We start from the raw sequence: 19499 nt of genomic DNA, 5'->3' as shown, positions 1-19499 counted from the left end.
TGTTTTCTTAGTTCAAAGTGCATTTAATCCTATTTTCAAAAATGTATAAATTAATTTTCAAAAATTATTTTTTTTATTTTTAAAAAATTAAAAAGTGGACAGAGTCCCATAAAAAATTAGAATTTTTGATTTTGAAGCTAAATAACTCCCTAAAACATTAACAACCCCACATTATTATTTTTTTAGTTCAAAGTGCATTTAATTTTATTTTCAAAAATGTACAAATTAATTTTCAAAAGTAATTTTTTTTATTTTTAAAAAATTAAAATGTAGACAGAGTTTCAAAAAAAAATTATAATTTTTGATTTTGAAGCTGAATAACTCCCTAAAAACAAAAATAACCCTATATTATTGTTTTTTCTTTTTAAAGTGCATTTAATTTTATTTTCAAAAATGTATAAATTAATTTTCAAAAATTATTTTCTTTATTTTTAAAAAATTAAAAAGTGGAGAAAGTCCCATAAAAAATTACAATTTTGGATTTTGAAGCTAAATAACTCCCTAAAAACATAAACAACCCTACATTATTATTTTTTTAGTTAAAAGTGCATTTAATCCTATTTTCAAAAATGTATAAATTAATTTTCAAAAGTTATTTTTTTTATTTTAAAAAAATTAAAATGTAGACAGAGTCCCAAAAAAAAAACCAATTTTTGATTTTGAAGCTAAATAACTCCCTAAAAACAAAAACGACCCTACATTATTATTTTTTTTAGTTTAAAGTACATTTAATCCTATTTTCAAAAATCTATAAATTAATTTTCAAAAATTATTTTTTTTATTTTAAAAAAATTAAAATGTGGGCAGAGTCCCAAAAAAAAATTACAATTTTTGACTTTGAAGCTGAATAACTACCTAAAAACATAAACAACCCTACATTATTATCTTTTTATTTATTAGTGCATTTAATCCTATTTTCAAAAATGTATAAATTAATTTTCAAAAATTATTTTTTTTATTTTTAAAAAATTAAAAAGTGGACAGAGTCCCATAAAAAATTACAATTTTTGATTTTTAAGCTAAATAACTCCCTAAAAACATAAACAACCCTATATTATTGTTTTTTCTATTTAAAGTGCATTTAATTCTATTTTTAAAAATGTATAAATTAATTTTCAAAAATTATTTTTTTTATTTTTAAAAAATTAAAAAGTGGACAGAGTTTCAAAAAAAAATTACAATTTTGGATTTTGAAGCTAAATAACTCCCTAAAAACATAAATAACCCTACATTATTGTTTTTTAGTGCAAAGTGCGTTTAATCCTTTTTTTCAAAAATGTATAAATTAATTTTCAAAATTTATTTTTTTTATTTTTAAAAAATTAAAATGTGAACAGAGTCTCAAAAAAAAAACAATTTTTGATTTTGAAGCTGAATAACTCCCCAAAAACAAAAATAACCCTATATTATTGTTTTTTTAGGTTAAAGTGCATTTAATTCTATTTTCAAAAATGTATAAATTGATTTTTAAAAATATTTTTTTTTATTTTAAAAAAATTAAAATGTGGACAGAGTCCCAAAAAAAATTACAATTTTTGATTTTGAAGCTGAATAACTCCCTAAAAACATAAATAACCCTATATTATTGTTTTTTCTGTTCAAATTGCATTTAATCCTACTTTTAAAAATGTATAAATTAATTTTCAAAAATTATTTTTTTTATTTTTAAAAAATTAAAAAGTGGGCAGAGTCCCAAAAAAAATTACAATTTTTGATTTTGAAGCTGAATAACTCCCTAAAAACAAAAACGATCCTACGTTATTATTTTTTCTGTTCAAAGTGCATTTAATTCTATTTTCAAAAATGTATAAGTTAATTTTCAAAAATTATTTTTTTTATTTTTAAAAAATTAAAAAGTGAACAGAGTCCCATAAAAAATTACAATTTTGGATTTTGAAGCTAAATAACTCCCTAAAAACATAAACAACCCTATATTATTTTTTTTTCTCTTCAAAGTGCATTTAATTCTATTTTTAAAAATGTATAAATTAATTTTCAAAAATATTTTTTTTTATTTAAAAAAAATTAAAAAAGTGGGCAGAGTCCCAAAAAAAATTACAATTTTTGATTTTGAAGCTGAATAACTCCCTAAAAACATAAATAACCCTATATTATTGTTTTTTTATTTCAAAGTGCATTTAATCCTATTTTCAAAAATGTATAAATTAATTTTCAAAAGTTATTTTTTTGATTTAAAAAAAATTAAAATGTGGACAGAGTCTCAAAAAAAAATTACAATTTTTGGATTTGAAGCTAAATAACTCCCTAAAACATTAACAACCCCACATTATTATTTTTTTAGTTCAAAGTGCATTTAATTCTATTTTCAAAAATGTACAAATTAATTTTCAAAAGTAATTTTTTTTATTTTAAAAAAATTAAAAATTAGACAGAGTCTAAAAAAAAAATACAATTTTTGATTTTGAAGCTGAATAACTCCCTAAAAACATAAACAACCCTACATTATTGTTTTTTATTAAAAATTATATTTAATTCTATTTTCAAAAATATACAAATCAACAGCAAAAAGTACTGCTTTTCTATTTTTCTAAATCTTCAATTGAAAAACAATTGAGATCCAACCAACAACTTTGTTAATGAGAACTTAAACCCTCAATAATTTCATGTTATATACAGATTACAAATTAAAAAAAAAGTGAATTTCTCAACAATAAAATATTTCACATTTTCGATAAAAAGCGAGAGGGAAATAAATCAAAAAACGAGGGGGTCGTAGTGGAGAATATCTAGCGGCACTAACTGCTTTAGGAAGCCCTTTATAAAAATCAGGGCGCCAAACCGGAAATAAATCGTTGGCACAGCGATGTGTAAAGAAAGCAATAATTTTTAATAAAATACTGGTGTTTTCCGTCCTCTCTTGGCATACGAGTCAGAAATATTTTACTATTTTCTTATTAATATTCCGAAAAGATACCGGATTTATATCTTCGTACTGCGACAAAGGCCCGGGGCGATATTATATATGGCTCCAACACCCTCCCTCTCTTTATCTTTTACTGAGAGTAAATGTTTGGTTTATTGCTGAAAAAATGAACAAGCGAATAAGCCCGATTTTCTACAAAAGTTTCCGAATAATTAGGAAGAACTCTGGGTATTTAAGGAGCCTTTCATTTGTCCGTCCATCCACTGCGACTGTCACAGCAAGACTGAGTAGTTCAACCGTCATTCGCTAGCGAACTTACCCGAGTAAACCCGAGTGTTTCGCTGATACGTTCCTGAATACAAAGGTGATTGATTGGAGCGACTTTTCCGGTTAATTTAACGAATAAATAACGCTAACCATATAAGTTAAAATATTTATTTGTTTATTCTTTTTCTATATAGGAAATTTTTTGCTGATTAAAATGAGCCCAAACACTATAAGGCTATCTCTTTTCGTTGCAGAGATATTAACGTTTGAATAAGAAAATCCGGCTCGAAGGACCAAATGTTTTTCGCAAATATCTCCGTAACTATTAAAGATACGTGAAATTTATGGGAGATCAAAAATGCTTCTTTTTTAATATTAAATGCAGTTACTAATTTCTTTTTTTAAGTTTTGTAGTTTTTTTTTGTAAACGCTGGTTTTTCAAAATTTTTCCTAAAAATGTATAGAAAGGTTTACGCTGATTAAAACGAGCCCAAACAGTATAAGGGTATCTCTTTTCGTTGCAGAGATATTAACGTTTGAATAAGAAAATCCGGCTCGAAGGACCACATGTTTTTCGCAAATATCTCCGTAACTATTAAAGATACGTGAAATTAACAAGAGGCCAAAAATGCTTCTTTTTTAATATTAAATACAGTTACTAATTTCTTTTTTTAAGTTTTATAGTTTTTTTTTTTGTAAACGCTGGTTTTTCAAAATTTTGCCTAAAAATGTATAGAAAGTTTTACGCTGATTAAAATGAGCCCAAACACTATAAGGCTATCTCTTTTAGTTGCAGAGATATTGACGTTTGAATACGAAAATCCGGCTCGAAGAACCAAATGTTTTTCGCAAATATCTCCGTTACTATTAAAGATACGTGAAATTTACAGGAGACCAAAAATGCTTCTTTTTTAATACCAAATACAGTTACAAATTTTTTTTTAATTTTTTTTGTAAATGTTGATTTTTCAAAAAATTTCTTAGAAAAATATAGAAAATTTTATGCTGATTAAAATGAGTCCAAACACTATAAGGCTATCTCTTTTCGTTGCAGAGATATTGACGTTTGAATAAGAAAATCCGGCTCGAAGGACCAAATGTTTTTTGCAAACATCTCCGTAACTATTAAAGATACGTGAAATTTATGGGAGATCAAGAATGCTTCTTTTTTAATATTAAATGCAGTTACTAATTTATTTTTTTAAGTTTTATAGTTTTTTTTTTGTAAACGCTGGTTTTTCAAAATTTTTCCTAAAAATGTATAGAAAGTTTTACGCTGATTAAAATGAGCCCAAACACTATAAGGCTATCTCTTTTCGTTGCAGAGATATTAACGTTTGAATAAGAAAATCCGGCTCGAAGGACCAAATGTTTTTCGCAAATATCTCCGTAACTATTAAAGATACGTGAAATTTATGGGAGACCAAAAATGTTTCTTTTTTAATATTAAATACAGTTACAATTTCCTTTTTTTAAGTTTTGTAGATTTTTTTTTGTAAACGCTAGTTTTTTAAAATTTTTCCTAAAAATGTATAGAAAGTTTTACGCTGATTAAAATGAGCCCAAACACTATAAGGGTATCTCTTTTCGTTGCAAAGATATTAACGTTTGAATAAGAAAATCCGGCTCGAAGGACCAAATGTTTTTTGTAGATATCTCAGTAACTATTAAAGACAGGTGAAATTTACAAGAGACCAAAAATGCTTCTTTTTTAATACTACATACATTTACAAATTAATTTTTGATTTTTTTTTGTAAATGTTTATGAAAATTTTTTATGACTGTCAATAGTCTGAACTGCCTGGACGTATAAAAAACGACTTTGGTTACTTCAATAAATTGTCTCAAATGCCTGGAAAAGTTGATTTAACTACTAACTCAAGTTACTATTCCAGGTAGTCGAAACGTCACCCTGGAAAACTCCTGGAAAAAATTTTGCCTAAAAATGCTGGAAAATGGTTCTCAATAGTGTCAACTGCTTGGACGTATCAAAGAATTACCTCCGTTACTTCAAAATTGCCTCAAAAGCCTGGAAAAGTTACTTTAATTGCTTTGAAGTTAAGTGACTATTCCAGGCAGTTGAAGTTTCTTTCAGGCAATTACCTGAAAGAAATTGATAGCTGGAAATATCGAAAAATGACTTCCAATAGTGTCAACTGCCTGGACGTAACAAAAAAATTACTTCTATTACGTTAAAATTGCCTCAATTGCCTGGAAGAGTTGCTTTAACTACTACGAACTCAAGTGACTATTCCAGGTAGTTGAGACTTGTTTCAGGCAATTATCTGAAAGCAATTGATACCTGGAAATATCGAAAAATGACTTCCAATAGTGTCAACTGCCTGGACGTATCAAAAAATGACTTTCATTACCTCAAAATTGCCTCAAATGCCTGGAAAGGCTTAATTAGTCACTTGGAACTCAATTTACTCTTCCAGGCAGTTGAAATTTCTTCCAGGAAAATTCTTGGAAAAAATGGATTCCTGGAAATGCCGCAATGACTTTCCAAATGACTTTTAATAGTCTCAACTGCTTGGATGTATTAAAAAATGACTTCCGTTACTTCAATTGCCTGGAAGAGTTGCTTTAACTACTGGGAACTCAAGTGACAATTTCAGGCAGTTGAGACTTCTTCCAGGCAATTCCGTGGAAAAAATTGATTACTAGAAACGCTGGAAAAGTCCTTTATATATACGATTTTTTGCCAAATAAAAAATATAAAAGATATTGGGTGTTTTGTACCTCCGTGTACAAGAATAGTCACTCCTCACTTGAGTTACCTGAAAAGAATTTCTTCTTATGTGGTGATGAACGCCATAGATGACCATCACCATTTTATTATGATTATCCAAGGGTATTAAAATGGGTTTTGAACGCAAAAAAGTGGGCAAAATTATTCTTTAAAGTTTCCAGCGCTCTTTTGGTAATTATAGGGTGATTTTCCAGACTATTGGGAGTGTGTTTACATTTTCAAAATTCCCGGAATAATTTGATAGGTTGTTGACATTTAACTGTCAACGTCATGTCTACTCAAAGACTTGACAGGTAAGATTTGACAATTAAGACGTGAATAAAAAAGGTTCGGATAGATAAAAAAAAGAGAAATAGATGAGGCATGAAAAAAGGGATTTCTGCAGAAAGTAATTTGAACTGCTTTTATATTATACGAAAATATCGCACTCCGCTGGTATAAAAAGACCCTCATTGCTGCCTCAAAAATACATTTTCGGTGCAGTTATTTCTACTTTAAATAATTTTATCGCTTTTAAATCTCTGCGGCGCATAAAACTTTCTCGACAGAAAATCCTGGTCAGTGAAAACGACCCAGAAATCACGGTTGCGCGAGTTAACGCAATATTTGTTTCCAGTTTGTGCATCTCAAGGAATTAATTCCTCACTCGAGAGGAATTTCACCGAATAAGTCAATTTATAGAGAAAAAAACAACAAAAACAAAAAAAGTATTCGCACAAATTCCGCTCGTTCTCTCGCTAAAGTTTTGAGCAATTTAAATTTTAACGAGCGTCAAGAAGTTGCTATTTATTTTATTAAGTTGGGAGCTACTATATTCCCGAATCAAGAATTTCCGCGTAAAGTATGTAATTTTGCGAACGTTGAGGAAAGTATGTTCTAATAATAAAGCGCCGGCAACTCTCCTACGCGTATTTTTGATTAGTCGGAAATTTGTTTCAAACAAGTTATTTGAACGTTAAACGGTTGTTAATAATAATTAATTAGGAAGTTTCTCGGGTTTTTTGCAAATCAGACCTTCGAAGTACTACACGCGTACATTACTGGATCGATAGACAATTAAATTCTAAGCAAAATTCATATTAAGCATTTTTTTCTAACGTTAATAATAAGGGAGTTATTATAAAAGTTTTGTCGCCCAATTATTTACATTACTAGGATAGTCGGATCATTTTGTAAATTTAATAACTTCGTTGCATTGCATCTTAGGACCATATAGCATTAAGGAACTTTTATTGAGTATTTAAATACCTATCAAATGACGTCATAATATATAGGGTCGCTAAACAAAAAAGTGGTTTTTAGAGAAATATTTTAATTGCAAAATACGCATTTTTGGCGCCCAACAGTGTGGGTTTTCTGTTCTACTAAGTCCAATTTTATTTGACGTTAATTGTGTTGGTTTTCCAACTGTTTCCTTGATAAATTTCCATTTTTTTTTTATTTATTTAAAAACCACTCAAATTTTCCTCACACAAAATTGACTATGAAAGTGAAAAACTTGGATTGTGGACTGACTTCCTTCAATGGTTCAATTAAATGTATATTTCTTACCCCTGTGAAAGATTCTTGTTGAATCAATTACCTAGAAAATTAAGGTTTTGCATACCAGTCAAACAAATTGTAATTTTCCAAGCACTTATCCAGATAATTGACAATTGCCTGGAATAAAACCGGTAACTGCCTGCAATAATAATAAGTTAGATGGGAAAATGTACCTATTTTTAAGGAAGTACTGGCAGTTTTTTCAGTAAAATTTTCCTGAAAGTTACCCTTAAAACACTTCCTATACAATGATTTGGGCTACGAATTCCTAAACAAATCTGGATATTTTTCAGAAAACTTTTCAGGATTATGAATTGTTACTTAAATTTACTGGAGGAAATATCGGAAAATGACTCTCTATAGTTTCAACTGCTACTACTACTTTCATTACTTTAAAATTGCCTGAAACGCCTGGAAAATTTTATTTAGCTATTTGAAACTCAATTTACTATTCCAGGCAGTTGAAACTTTTTCCAGGCAGTTCTCTGGAAGAAACTGAAGCCTGAAAATACCGGAAAATGACTCTCAATAATGTTAGCTGCCTGGACGTATCAAAAAAATGACTTCCATTTCTTAAAAATTGCCTTAAATGCCTGAAAAGGTTGCTTTGACTACTGGAAATACAAGTGACTATTCCAGGCAGTTAAAACTTTGTCCAGGCAATATCCTGGAAGAAATTGATGCCTGAAAATTATGGAAAATGACTTTTAATAGTGTCAATTGCTTGGGCATGTAAAAATGTTACTTTCATTAATTCAAAATTGCGTCAAATGCCTGGAAAAATTGCCTTAACTATTTGAAATTTAAGTGACAATTCCAAGCAGTTAAAACTTCTTCCAGACAATTCCCTAGAAGAAATTGATACCTGGAAATGCTGGAAAATGACTGAATAGTTTCAACTGCCTAGACGTATCAAAAAACGACTTTGGTTCCTTCAATAAATTGCCTAAAATGCCTGAAAAGGTTGATTTAACTACTCGGAACTTAAGTTACAATTCCAGGTAGTTGAAACTTCTTTCAGGCAATTTCCTGGACAAAATTGATGCCTGGAAATGCTGAAAAATGACTCTCAAGAGTGTCAACTGCTTGGACGAATAAAAAAATTATTTTTATCACTTCAAAATTGCTTCAAATGCCTGGAAAAGTGACTCAAATGATAATTCCAAGCAGTTGAAGCTTTTTCCAGGCAATTTCCTGGAAGAAATTGATGCCTGGAAATGCTGAAAAATGACTCTCAATAGTGTCAAATGCCTGAACGTATTAAAAAATAACTTCTGTTACTTCAAAATTGCCTCAAATACTTGGAAAAGTTGATTTGACTACTGGGAATTCAAGTGACTATTCCAGGCAGTTGAAATTTCTTCCAGGCAATTCCTTGGAAGAAATTGATGCCTGGAAATGCCGGAAAATTACTCTGAATAGTTTCAACTGCCTAGACATATTAAAAAAACGACTTTGGTTGCTTCAATAAATTGCCTCAAATGCCTGAAAAGGTTTATTTAGCTACTTGGAACTCAAATTACTATTCCAGGCAGTTGAAACTTCTTCCAAGCAATTTCCTGGAAAAAATTGACGTCTGGAAATGCTAGAAAATTACGCCCAATGGTGATAGCTGTCTGAACGTATCAAAAAATGACTTCCGTTACTTCAAAATTGCCTCAAATGCCTGGAAAAATTGCCTTAACTACTTGAGACTCAAGTGACAATTCCAGGCAGTTAAAACTTCTTCCAGGCAATTTCCTGGCAGAAATTGATACCTGGAAATGCTGGAAAATTACTCTGAACAGTTTCAAATGCCTGAACGTATTAAAAAAAATTCTAATACGTTAAAATTGCCTTAATTGCCTGGAAGAGTGGATTTAACTACTCGGGACTCAAGTTCCTATTCCAGGCAGTTGAAATTTTTTCCAGGCAATTTTTTGAAAGACATTGATGCCTGAATATTATGGAAAATGACTCGCAATAGTGTCAACTACCTTGACGTAAAAAAAAATTACTTTGGTTGCTTCAATAAATTGCCTCAAATGTGTGGAAAGGTTGATTTAACTACACAAAATTTAAATTACTATTCTGGGCGGTTGAAACTTTATCCGGGAAAATCCCTGGAAAAAATGTATGTCTGGAAATGCTGGAAAATGACTTTCAATAGTCTCAACTGCCTGGACGTATTAAAAAAAATGACTTTCGTTACTTCAAAATTGCCTCAATTGCCTGGAAGAGTTGCTTTAACTACTAGGAACTCAAGTGACTATTCCAGGCAGTTGAGACTTCTTCCAGGCAATTACCTGAAAGAAATTGAGGCCTGGAAATGTCGAAAATTTACTTGCAATAGTCTCAACTGCCTGGACGTATCAAAAAATGACTTTCATTACCTCAAAAGCCTGGAAAGGCTTATTTAGACACTTGGAACTCAATTTACTCTTCCAGGCAGTTGAAGCTTCTTCCAGGCATTTTCCTGGAAGAATTTGATACCTGGAAATGCTGGAAAATGACTCTGAACAGTTTTAACTGCCTAGACGTATTAAAAAATTACTTCTATTACGTTGAAATTGCCTCAATTGCCTGGAAGAGTTACTTCAACTACTAGGAACTCAAGTGACTACTTCAGGCAGTTCAAACTTTATCCTGGAAAATCCCTGGAAAAAATTGTTGCCTGGAAACGCTGGAAAATGACTCTCAATAGTCTCAACTGCCTGGATGTATCAAAAAATGACTTCCGTTACTTCAAAATTGCCTCAAATGCCTGAAAAAGTTGCTTTAACTACATGGAGTAAAAGTGACTATTCCAGGCAGTTGAAATTTTTCCAGGCATTTCTCTGAATAAAATTGATTCCTGGAAATCTTGGAAAATGACTGTCAACAGTGGGAACTGCCTGGACGTATCAAACAATGATTTCCGTTACTTCAAAATTGCCTCAAATGTCTGGAAAAGTTGCCTTAACTACTTTAGACTTAAGTGACAATTCTAGGCAGTTGAAGCTTCTTTCAGGCAGTTCTCTGGAAGAAATCGATACCTGGAAATGCTGCAAAATTACTCTGAACAGTTTCAACTGCCTGAGCGTATTAAAAAATTCAACTAAAGTTCCTATTCCAGGCAGTTGAAACTTTTTCCAGGCAATTTCCTGGAAGAAATTGATTCCTGGAAATGTTGAAAAATTACTCTCAAGTGTGTCAACTGCTTGGACGTATAAAAAAATTATTTTTGTTACTTGAAAACTACCTCAAATGCCTGGAAAAGTTGCCTAAACTACTTGAGGCTCAACTGACTATTCCAGACAGTTGAAGCTTCTTTCAGGCAGTTTCCTGAAAGAAATTGAAGCCTGGAAATGCCGAAACATGACTCTCAATAGTGTCAACTGCCTGGACGTATCAATAAATTACTTTTGTTACTTCAAAATTGCCTCAAATGTTTGAAAAAGTTGATTTGACTACTGGGATCTCAAGTAACTATTCCAGGCAGTTGAAGCTTTTTCCAAACATTTTCCTGGAATAATTTGATACCTGGAAATGCTGGAAAATGGCTCTGAACAAATACAACTGCCTGGGCGTATTAAAAAATTACTCCTATTACGTTGAAATTGCCTCAATTGCCTGGAAAAGTTGTCTTAACTACTTGAAACTCAAATGGCAATTCCAGACAGTTGAAATTTCTTCCAGGCAATTACTGAAAATAAATTAAAGCCTGGAAATGCTGAAAATATGACTCACAATAGTGTCAACTGCCTGGACATATAAAAAAATGACTTCTGCACTTCAAAATTACCTCAAATGCCTGAAAAAGTTGTCTTATCTACTTAAGGCTCAAGTGACAATTCCAGGCAGTTAAAACTGTTTCCAGGCAATTCCTTCGAAGAAATTGATGCCTGGAAATGCCGGAAAATGACTTTCAATAGTTTCAACTGCCTGGACGTATCAAAAAATGATTTCCGTTACTTCAAAATTGTCTCAAATGCTTGGAAAAGTTGCTTTAACTACTTGGAACTTAAATAACTATTCCAGGCACTTGAAACTTCTTTCAAACAACGACTTCAAGCTTTGACTTCCTAGATCTGCCGAAAAATGGAAGAAATAGAAAAAAAAAATTTTTACTTACTTTTGGACACATTTCCATCCAACTGAACCTTAAGAATCCTGGACGATCCCTATAAATTGAAATCCCTTTATTGAAAAATCCTTCTTTTAAGACAATTATTTAGCATGTTAATAAATAATAAAATGCGTCTATAATTGGCTTTAAATTAGTAAACAGTCGATAATTAAAAAAAAAAAAAAATCACGAAACTCCATCCGAAGCTAACGAGCCCAACGGAATTTATTACGGTCGAAATACAATTAAACCCTAAAACAGTAAATATTCGACGATTATAATGAAACGGGGAAGGAATTTATCACTTTTGCATCCAGCGCAATATGCGCTCCAGTCATATATGTTTAATTTTAAATGGGGAAATAATAGACAATAATATATTTATTAATAATTTTCAATACAAAGTACAAAAAAAAATTATCTAGTAATACGAGTTCCATCCCCTTTACTGTCCGCCATCTTGTCCACCAACTCGGCACTGGTCGTCTTCATATCGTAGGCCCACCCCAGTTTCCCGAAGAAATTCAGCCAAAGGGTCGTGACGTTAAAGGGCGCCCCAATTTCCGCCGCCCGATAATCCCACGGGAACGAGTGGTGGTAGTTGTGCCAACCCTCCCCCATGGCTACTATGGACACCAGCTTGTTCTCCACCGGTTGAATATACCTGGAAACATATGAGATGTAATTATTATTATGTCTGAGGATGAAATCGTGAGTAATCAGGGTGTAAAATTGGGAAAAAAATACTTGAAATGGTGGTTTTTGGTGTAAAAAAGGTTTCGATTAAACCTGAAATAAATGCAATCGTTAAGAGTGTAAAAAAATAAATTTATTATACCTATGGAAAAGAGAGGGTCTTATTTTGTTCAGAACTTTGGTCCATAACAGATGGTCAAACAGAAAATGTTATGCAGATGACACGAATTTAACAGCAGAAGGGGAGGAAGATAAACTTCAAGGACAATAAAGTGTCTTGAAGGAGTGAGAAAGGCAAAAAGTGAGTTTACGAAAAATAGGCTCATTTAGAATAGAGGAAATATCAACATATGAAAAAATATGTTCCTGGAATAATTTCTTTCGGGCATTTAAGGTCATATTTCGAATTTTCCAGACCACTTAAAGCAATGGTTTTAAGGGAATCGAGTTCTTAGAATAATTTCTCATTACTTCCAGGCACTTGGGGTCGTTTTTCTCACTTTTCCAGGAGTTTTTCCAATTTTTGGAGGTACATATGCCGGCTAGCCAATAAATATGACCCTTATTTTTTATGTAATTTTTGTGGGGTTTATAGTGTATTTTCCAGACAGTTCCAGAAGTAATTGTGATTTTAGCACATACATATATATATATATATGAAAAAAAATTATGAAGTGCATTTTTCTCAAAAAGCCTTGCTCATCAAAGTTGAAATTCCATGGGAAAATATTTATAATGTTGGTTTTTATTTTTTTTCTGGAAAACTATTGGATGTAGAAAAAAATTGTTAAAACAAAGGTTGTTTAGAATGTCAATGCGCATCAAATACAGTAAAAAAATATTTTTGAAATTCAACGGTTTTCTAGAAAATTGGGAGAAACCTCTTAACGGTTTTTCTTTAATTTCTCGAAAACTAATTGGAATATTGGAAATTTTCTTTTAGTAGCACATTCCTCATCAAAAACTGAATAAATTATAAAGAATAACTTTTAGTCGTAAATCAAAAAAAAAAGAAGTTATGGAAGATTTTTGAAAATTTGGAAAAAATTTCGAGTGATAATTTGGAAAAAAAATTTTTTTTAAAAAATTAAAATTTTTTTCGGTAAATAGATAAATTACTCAGAACACTTCAAAAAAGTTTAATAAAGTTTTTTTGAAAAATGTACCAGAAAAGAGTTATACCCATTTTTCCCAAAAAACGTTTCCTCTAAAAATAAGTGAGGGAAAATGTTCATAATGTTAGTTTTTATTTTTTTTCTGGAAAACTATTGGTGGGAGAAAAAAATTGATAAAACAAAAGTTGTTTGGAATTTAAATGCGCATCAGATGAAGTAAAAAAATATTTTTTAGGCTTAATAGTTTGCTAGAAAATTGGAAAAAACCTCTTAACAGTTTTTCCTCATTTTCTCAAAAACTATTAAAAATTTAAACGATTTTCTTTTAGCATTGGAATATTAGTTAAAAATAGAACAAATCATAAAAAATAACATTTAGCTGTAAATCAAAAATTAAAAGAGTTATAGAAGATTTTTGAAAAATTGAAAAAAAAAACTGGAAAAAAAAAATTAAAAAAAAAAAAATTTAGAGAAATTATTTTTTTTTGGTAAATCGATAAATCGCTCAAAACACTTTAAAAAAGTCTAATAAAGTTTTTTTGAAAAATGTACCAGAAAAAAGTTATACCCATTTTTCCCAAAAAACGCTTCCTCTAAAAATAAGTAAGGGGGTACCCAGGGAAAAATGTTCATAATTTTAGTTTTTATTTTTTTCTGGAAAACTATTGGTGGGAGAAAAAAAATGTTTAGAAAAAATGTAGTTTGTTAAAAAAAATGTAGTTTGCCAGAAAATCTGAAAAAACCTTTTAACAGTTTTTCTTCATTTTCTCAAAAACTACTGAAAATGTAGACAATTTTCTTTTAGCATTGGAATTCTAGTTAAAAATAGAACAAATCATAAAGAATAACATTTAGCCGTAAATCAAAAATTAAAAGAGTTATAGAAGATTTTTGAAAAATTGAAAAAAAAACTGGAAAAAAAAAATTTTTTTTTATTTTTAGAGAATTTATTTTTTTTTTGGTAAATCGATAACACACTCAAAACACTTTAAAAAAGTCTAATAAAGTTTTTTTGAAAAATGTACCAGAAAAAAGTTATGCCTATTTTTCCCAAAAAACGCTTGCTTAAAAATAAGTAAGGGGTACTTTCCATGGAAAAATGTTCATAATATTAGTTTTTATTTTTTTTCTGGAAAACTATTAGTGGGAGAAAAAAATTGTTAAAACAAAAGTTGTTTGGAATTTAAATGCGCATCCGATGAAGCAAAAAAATAATTTTTAGGCTTAATAGTTTGCCAGAAAATCTGGAAAAACCTCTTAACAGTTTTTCCCTATTTTCTCAAAAACTAATTAGAATATTAAAAATTTTCTTTCACTATAAGATTTACTATCAAAAACTAAATAAATTATAAAGAATAACTTTTAGCCGTTAATCAAAAAATAAAGAAGTTATGGAAGATTTTTGAAAAATTGAAAAAAATTTCGAGTGATAAATTAAAAAAAAAAATTTTTTGAAAAAATTGAAATTTTTTTCGGTAAATCAATAAATCACTCAAAACACTTTAAAAAAGTCTAATAAAGTTTTTTTGAAAAATGTACCCGAAAAAAGTTATACCCATTTTTCCCAAAAAACGCTTCCTCTAAAAATAAGTAAGCCATGGAAAAATGTTCATAATTTTAATTTTTAATTTTTTTCTGGAAAACTAATGGTCGGAGAAAAAAAGTGTTTAAAGAAAAGTTGTTTGGAATGTCAATGCGCACCAGATGCAATAAAAAAATTATTTTTAGGCCTAACATTTTACCAGAAAATCTGGGAAAACCTCTTAACAGTTTTTCCTCATTTTCTCAAAAACTAATTGGAATATTACAAATTTTCTTTTAGTAATATATTTATTATGAAAAACTGAATGAATTATAAAGAATAACTTTTAGTCGTAAATCGAAAAATAAAGAAGTTCTGGAAGATTTTTGAAAAATTGAAAAAAATTTCGAGTGATAATTTGGAAAAAAAAAATTTTTGAAAAAATTAAAATTTTTTTCGGTAAATCGATAAGTCACTCAAAATCCATTAAAAAAGTCTAATGAAGTTTTTTTGAAAAATGTACCAGAAAAAAGTTATACCCAATTTTCCCAAAAAACGCTTGCTTAACAATAAGTAAGGGGTACTCATGGAAAAATGTTCATAATTTTAGTTTTTATTTTTTTTCTGGAAAACTATTGGTGGGAGAAAAAAATTGTTAAAACAAAAGTTGTTTGGAATATCAGTGCGCATCAAATGCAATAGAAAAATAATTTTTAGGCTTAATAGTTTGCCAGAAAATCTGGAAAAACCTCTTAACAGTTTTTCCTCATTTTCTCAAAAACTACTGAAAATGTAGACAATTTTCTTTTAGCATTGGAATTCTAGTTAAAAATAGAACAAATCATAAAGAATAACATTTAGCTGTAAATCAAAAATTAAAAGAGTTATAGAAGATTTTTGAAAAATTGGAAAAAAATTCGAGTGACAATTTGGGAAAAAATTTTTTTTTGGAAAAATTAAATTTTTTTTTGGTAATTCGATAAATCACTCAAAACACTTAAAAAAAGTTTAATAAAGTTTTTTTGAAAAATGTACCAAAAAAAAGTTATACCGAATTTTCCCAAAAAACGCTTCCTCTAAAAATAAGTAAGGGTCCCCATGGGAAAATGTTCATAATTTTAGTTTTTAATTTTTTTCTGGAAAACTATTGGTGGTAGAAAAAAAGTGTTAAAACAAAAGTTGTTTGGAATTTAAATGCGCATCAGATGAAGTAAAAAAATAATTTTTAGGCTTAATAGTTTGCCAGAAAATTGGAAAAAACTCCTTAACAGTTTTTCCTCATTTTCTCGAAAACTAATTAGAATATTAAAAATTTTCTTTCAGTATAAGATTTACTATCAAAAACTAAATAAATTATAAAGAATAACTTTTAGTCGTAAATCAAAAAATAAAGAACTTATGGAAGATTTTTGAAAAATTGGAAAAAATTTCGAGTGATATTTTGGAAAAAAATTTTTTTTTGGAAAAATTGAATTTTTTTTGGTAATTCGATAAATCACTCAAAACACTTAAAAAAAGTTTAATAAAGTTTTTTTGAAAAATGTACCAGAAAAAAGTTATACCCATTTTTCCCAAAAAACGCTTCCTCTAAAAATAAGTAAGGGGTACCCATGGAAAAATGTTCATAATTTTAGTTTTAATTTTTTTTCTGAAAAACTATTAGTGGGAGAAAAAAATTGTTAAAACAAAAGTTATTTGGAATTTAAGTGCGCATCAGATGCAATAGAAAAATAATTTTTAATTTTAACAGTTTTCCAGAAAATTGGGAAAAACCTCTTAGAAGTTTTTCCTCATTTTCTCGAAAACCATTGGGCTTATAAAAAATTTTCTTTTACCATCAGAATTCCAATCAAAAATAGAACAAATCATTAAGAATAACATTTAACCGTAAACCGAAAAATAAAAGAGTTATGAAGAATTTTTGAAAAAATTTTTAGGTAAAAAATTTGAAAAAAAAACTTTTTTGAGAAAAAAATATTTTTTTTTATAAATTATTTAATTGCTCAAAAAGCTTCAAAAAAGCCTAATAAAACTTTTTTGAAGAATGAATGAGAACAAAGTTATACCAACTTTTTCAAAAAAAAGTCTTCCACAGAAAATCCGAAGGCGAAAATGTTCATAATTTCAGTTTTTATTTTTTTTCTGGAAAACTATTGCTTGGAAAAAAAATGTGTTAAAACAAAAGTTGTTTGGAATTTTAACGCGCATCTGATGCAATAAAAAAATAATTTTTTAGTTTAACAATTATCCAGAAAATTGGGAAAAATCTCCCAACAGTTTTTCCTCATTTTCTCAAAAACTAATGAGAGTATGGGAAATTTTCTTTTAGCATTAAATTCTTTATTAAAAATAGAATAAATCATAAAGAACAATATTTAGCCATAAATTGAGAACTAAAGAAGTTATAAGCAATTTTTAAAAAAATGAAAAAAAATTTCAATGAAAAATTTGAAAAAAAAAATGTATAGAAAATTATTATTTTTTTTTTGCAAGATATTTCCAGATTTTCCGAGAATTTGAAGCAATGATTCAAAAGTATCAAGTTCCTGGAATAATTTTTCATTTCGTCCAGGCACTCATTAACCGAAACGCCACTTTTAAACATTAGGTATTCTATTAACCATTTTACATTCCTCGAAGTCTTCTTAATCAGCACCAAAAAGAATTTTTTAAATATCTCTAAAATTAAGCGAGTTATAAGGTTTCAAAAAATAAATTGCCCGGCCCTTTCACCAATTTTAAACTTAAAACCGCTGTATCTTTTGAACCGCTTAACGGATCTCAAAAATTCTTTCAGCATCTTTTTTGAGCAAATTAACTGTGATTGATTCCTATGTTTTTCGGCCCTTTGAAGACTTTTATGTATTATGTCCTCTATTAATCATTTCACATTCCTTAAATCATCCTTTATTAATAGCAAAAAGAATTTTCAAAATATCTCTAAAAATAAAGTAGTTATGAGAGTTCAAAAAATTAATTACCCGGCTCCTTCACCAATACTAAACTTAAAACCGCTGTATCTTTTGAACCGCTTAACGGATTTCAAAAATTCTTTCAGCATCTTTTTGAGAAAATTAACTGTGATTGGTTCTTCTCATTGGTTCATGTCTCCTATTAATTTTCCCAAATAAATCGCCCAAAAAGCTTCAAAAAAGTCTTATGAAACTTTTTTTAAAAATTTACGAAAAAAAAGTTCTATGCATTTTATAAATAATTCGTTGTATTTTTGTATCCTAGTTTTCTAATCTATATGGACAATTTTGCGGTTTTTCTTTCCAATTACTTATAGGTCTGATGATACTTTTAAGACGAAACATGCTGTAGATTTTCTGTTTTTGTTTTATTTAACAGCACAACTTATACAATCAGTATCTGCACAAACTATCGATGTTTTTTTTTTAGTAAAATTGAATAAATGAACTATTATATACAGTTATATAGCACGTATATAATATACATATATAAGAAGATATTTACCTGTTATACGGTTTATTTCCCCAGATATGGGCGAAACTATTGACCGCCCAAGTGAAATTGAGGTTAAGACAGTATCTTGCCAGATTCACTTGGAAGGCGGAGGTCCAGGATCGGCCACAACTTAACGGTAAAACCGCGGTCGGAATAAGGAAACAGAACAGGAGCTTGAACCACATCCAGTGTCTGGAAATTAAAATTTTAATTAGCGATTTTACCGCTTTTGATTGATTTCGTTATACGTCAGTGGCGCCATCCATATAACTCTAAAGGAACATTTCAAGTGACGCCATTTATGTTGACAATAATTATTATTGACAGCTGAAATAGATGATAGTTTATGACAGTTAAAAGTGCTAAGAGGGAGTATTGACATATGACGTTTGATAGGCATTTGAGTCTTTTTCCAAAATTCTCCAGGTAGTTGACGCGGCTTTTCATCTTGCGGGTCATTTTCCAAGTTTTCCAGGCAATTGAAATAATTTTTCATGAGTTTCAAGTTCCTGGAATAATTTCTCATTTCTTCCAGGCACTTGAAGTCATTATTCAAGTTATTTCAGGCAGTTGAAGCAATGGTTCAAAGGTATCAAATTCCTGGAATAATTTTTTATTTCTTCCAGGCACTTGAGGTCATTTTTCAAGTAATTTCAGGCAGTTGAAGCAATGGTTCAAAGGTATTAAGTTCCTGGAATAATTGTTCATTTTTTCCAGGCACTTAAGCTAATTTTTTAAGTTTTTTCACGCAATTGACTTAGTTTCAAGTGTCGAGAATAATTTTCAATTTTTTCCAGGCACTTGAGGTCATTTTTCAAGTTGTCTTAAGCAGTTGAAGCAATGGTTCAAAGGTATCAAGTTCCTGGAATAATTTTTTATTTCTTCCAGGCACTTGAGGTCATTTTTCAAGTTGTTTTAGGCAGTTGAAGCAATGGTTCAAAGGTATCAAGTTCCTGGAATAATTTTTTATTTCTTCCAGGCACTTGAGGTCATTTTTCAAGTTGTTTTAGGCAGTTGAAGCAATGGTTCAACGGTATCAAGTTCCTGGATTAATTTTTTATTTTTTCCAGGCACTTGGGGTCATTTTTCAAGTTTTCCAGGCAGTTGAAATTGTTTTTCATGAGTTTGAAGTTCCAGGAATAATTTTAAATTGTTTCCAGGATCTT

The 19499-nt window shown here is 29.5% G+C and overlaps 1 protein-coding gene across 2 annotated transcripts in view; it reads right to left on the bottom strand.

Moving 5' to 3' along the window:
• Positions 1-11895: 11895 nt before the first annotated feature.
• LOC126746367 (acyl-CoA Delta-9 desaturase-like) overlaps positions 11896-19499 on the bottom strand; it is a 36445-nt gene continuing 28841 nt past the window's right edge. For both annotated transcript variants that reach the window (XM_050454593.1, XM_050454592.1), the window contains exons 5-6: positions 18343-18525; positions 11896-12196 (exon numbers count right to left, since the gene is read on the bottom strand). In XM_050454593.1, the coding sequence (XP_050310550.1) occupies positions 11950-12196; positions 18343-18525 (430 nt within the window). In that variant the 3' untranslated portion in view covers positions 11896-11949. The remainder of the gene's footprint in view (positions 12197-18342; positions 18526-19499) is intronic.

Source organism: Anthonomus grandis, chromosome 17 (genome assembly GCF_022605725.1).
Source record: "Anthonomus grandis grandis chromosome 17, icAntGran1.3, whole genome shotgun sequence".
Taxonomy (NCBI): domain Eukaryota; kingdom Metazoa; phylum Arthropoda; class Insecta; order Coleoptera; family Curculionidae; genus Anthonomus; species Anthonomus grandis.
The sequence above is the reverse complement of the archived record's forward strand: the minus strand, read 5'-3'. Positions and strand labels throughout refer to the sequence as shown.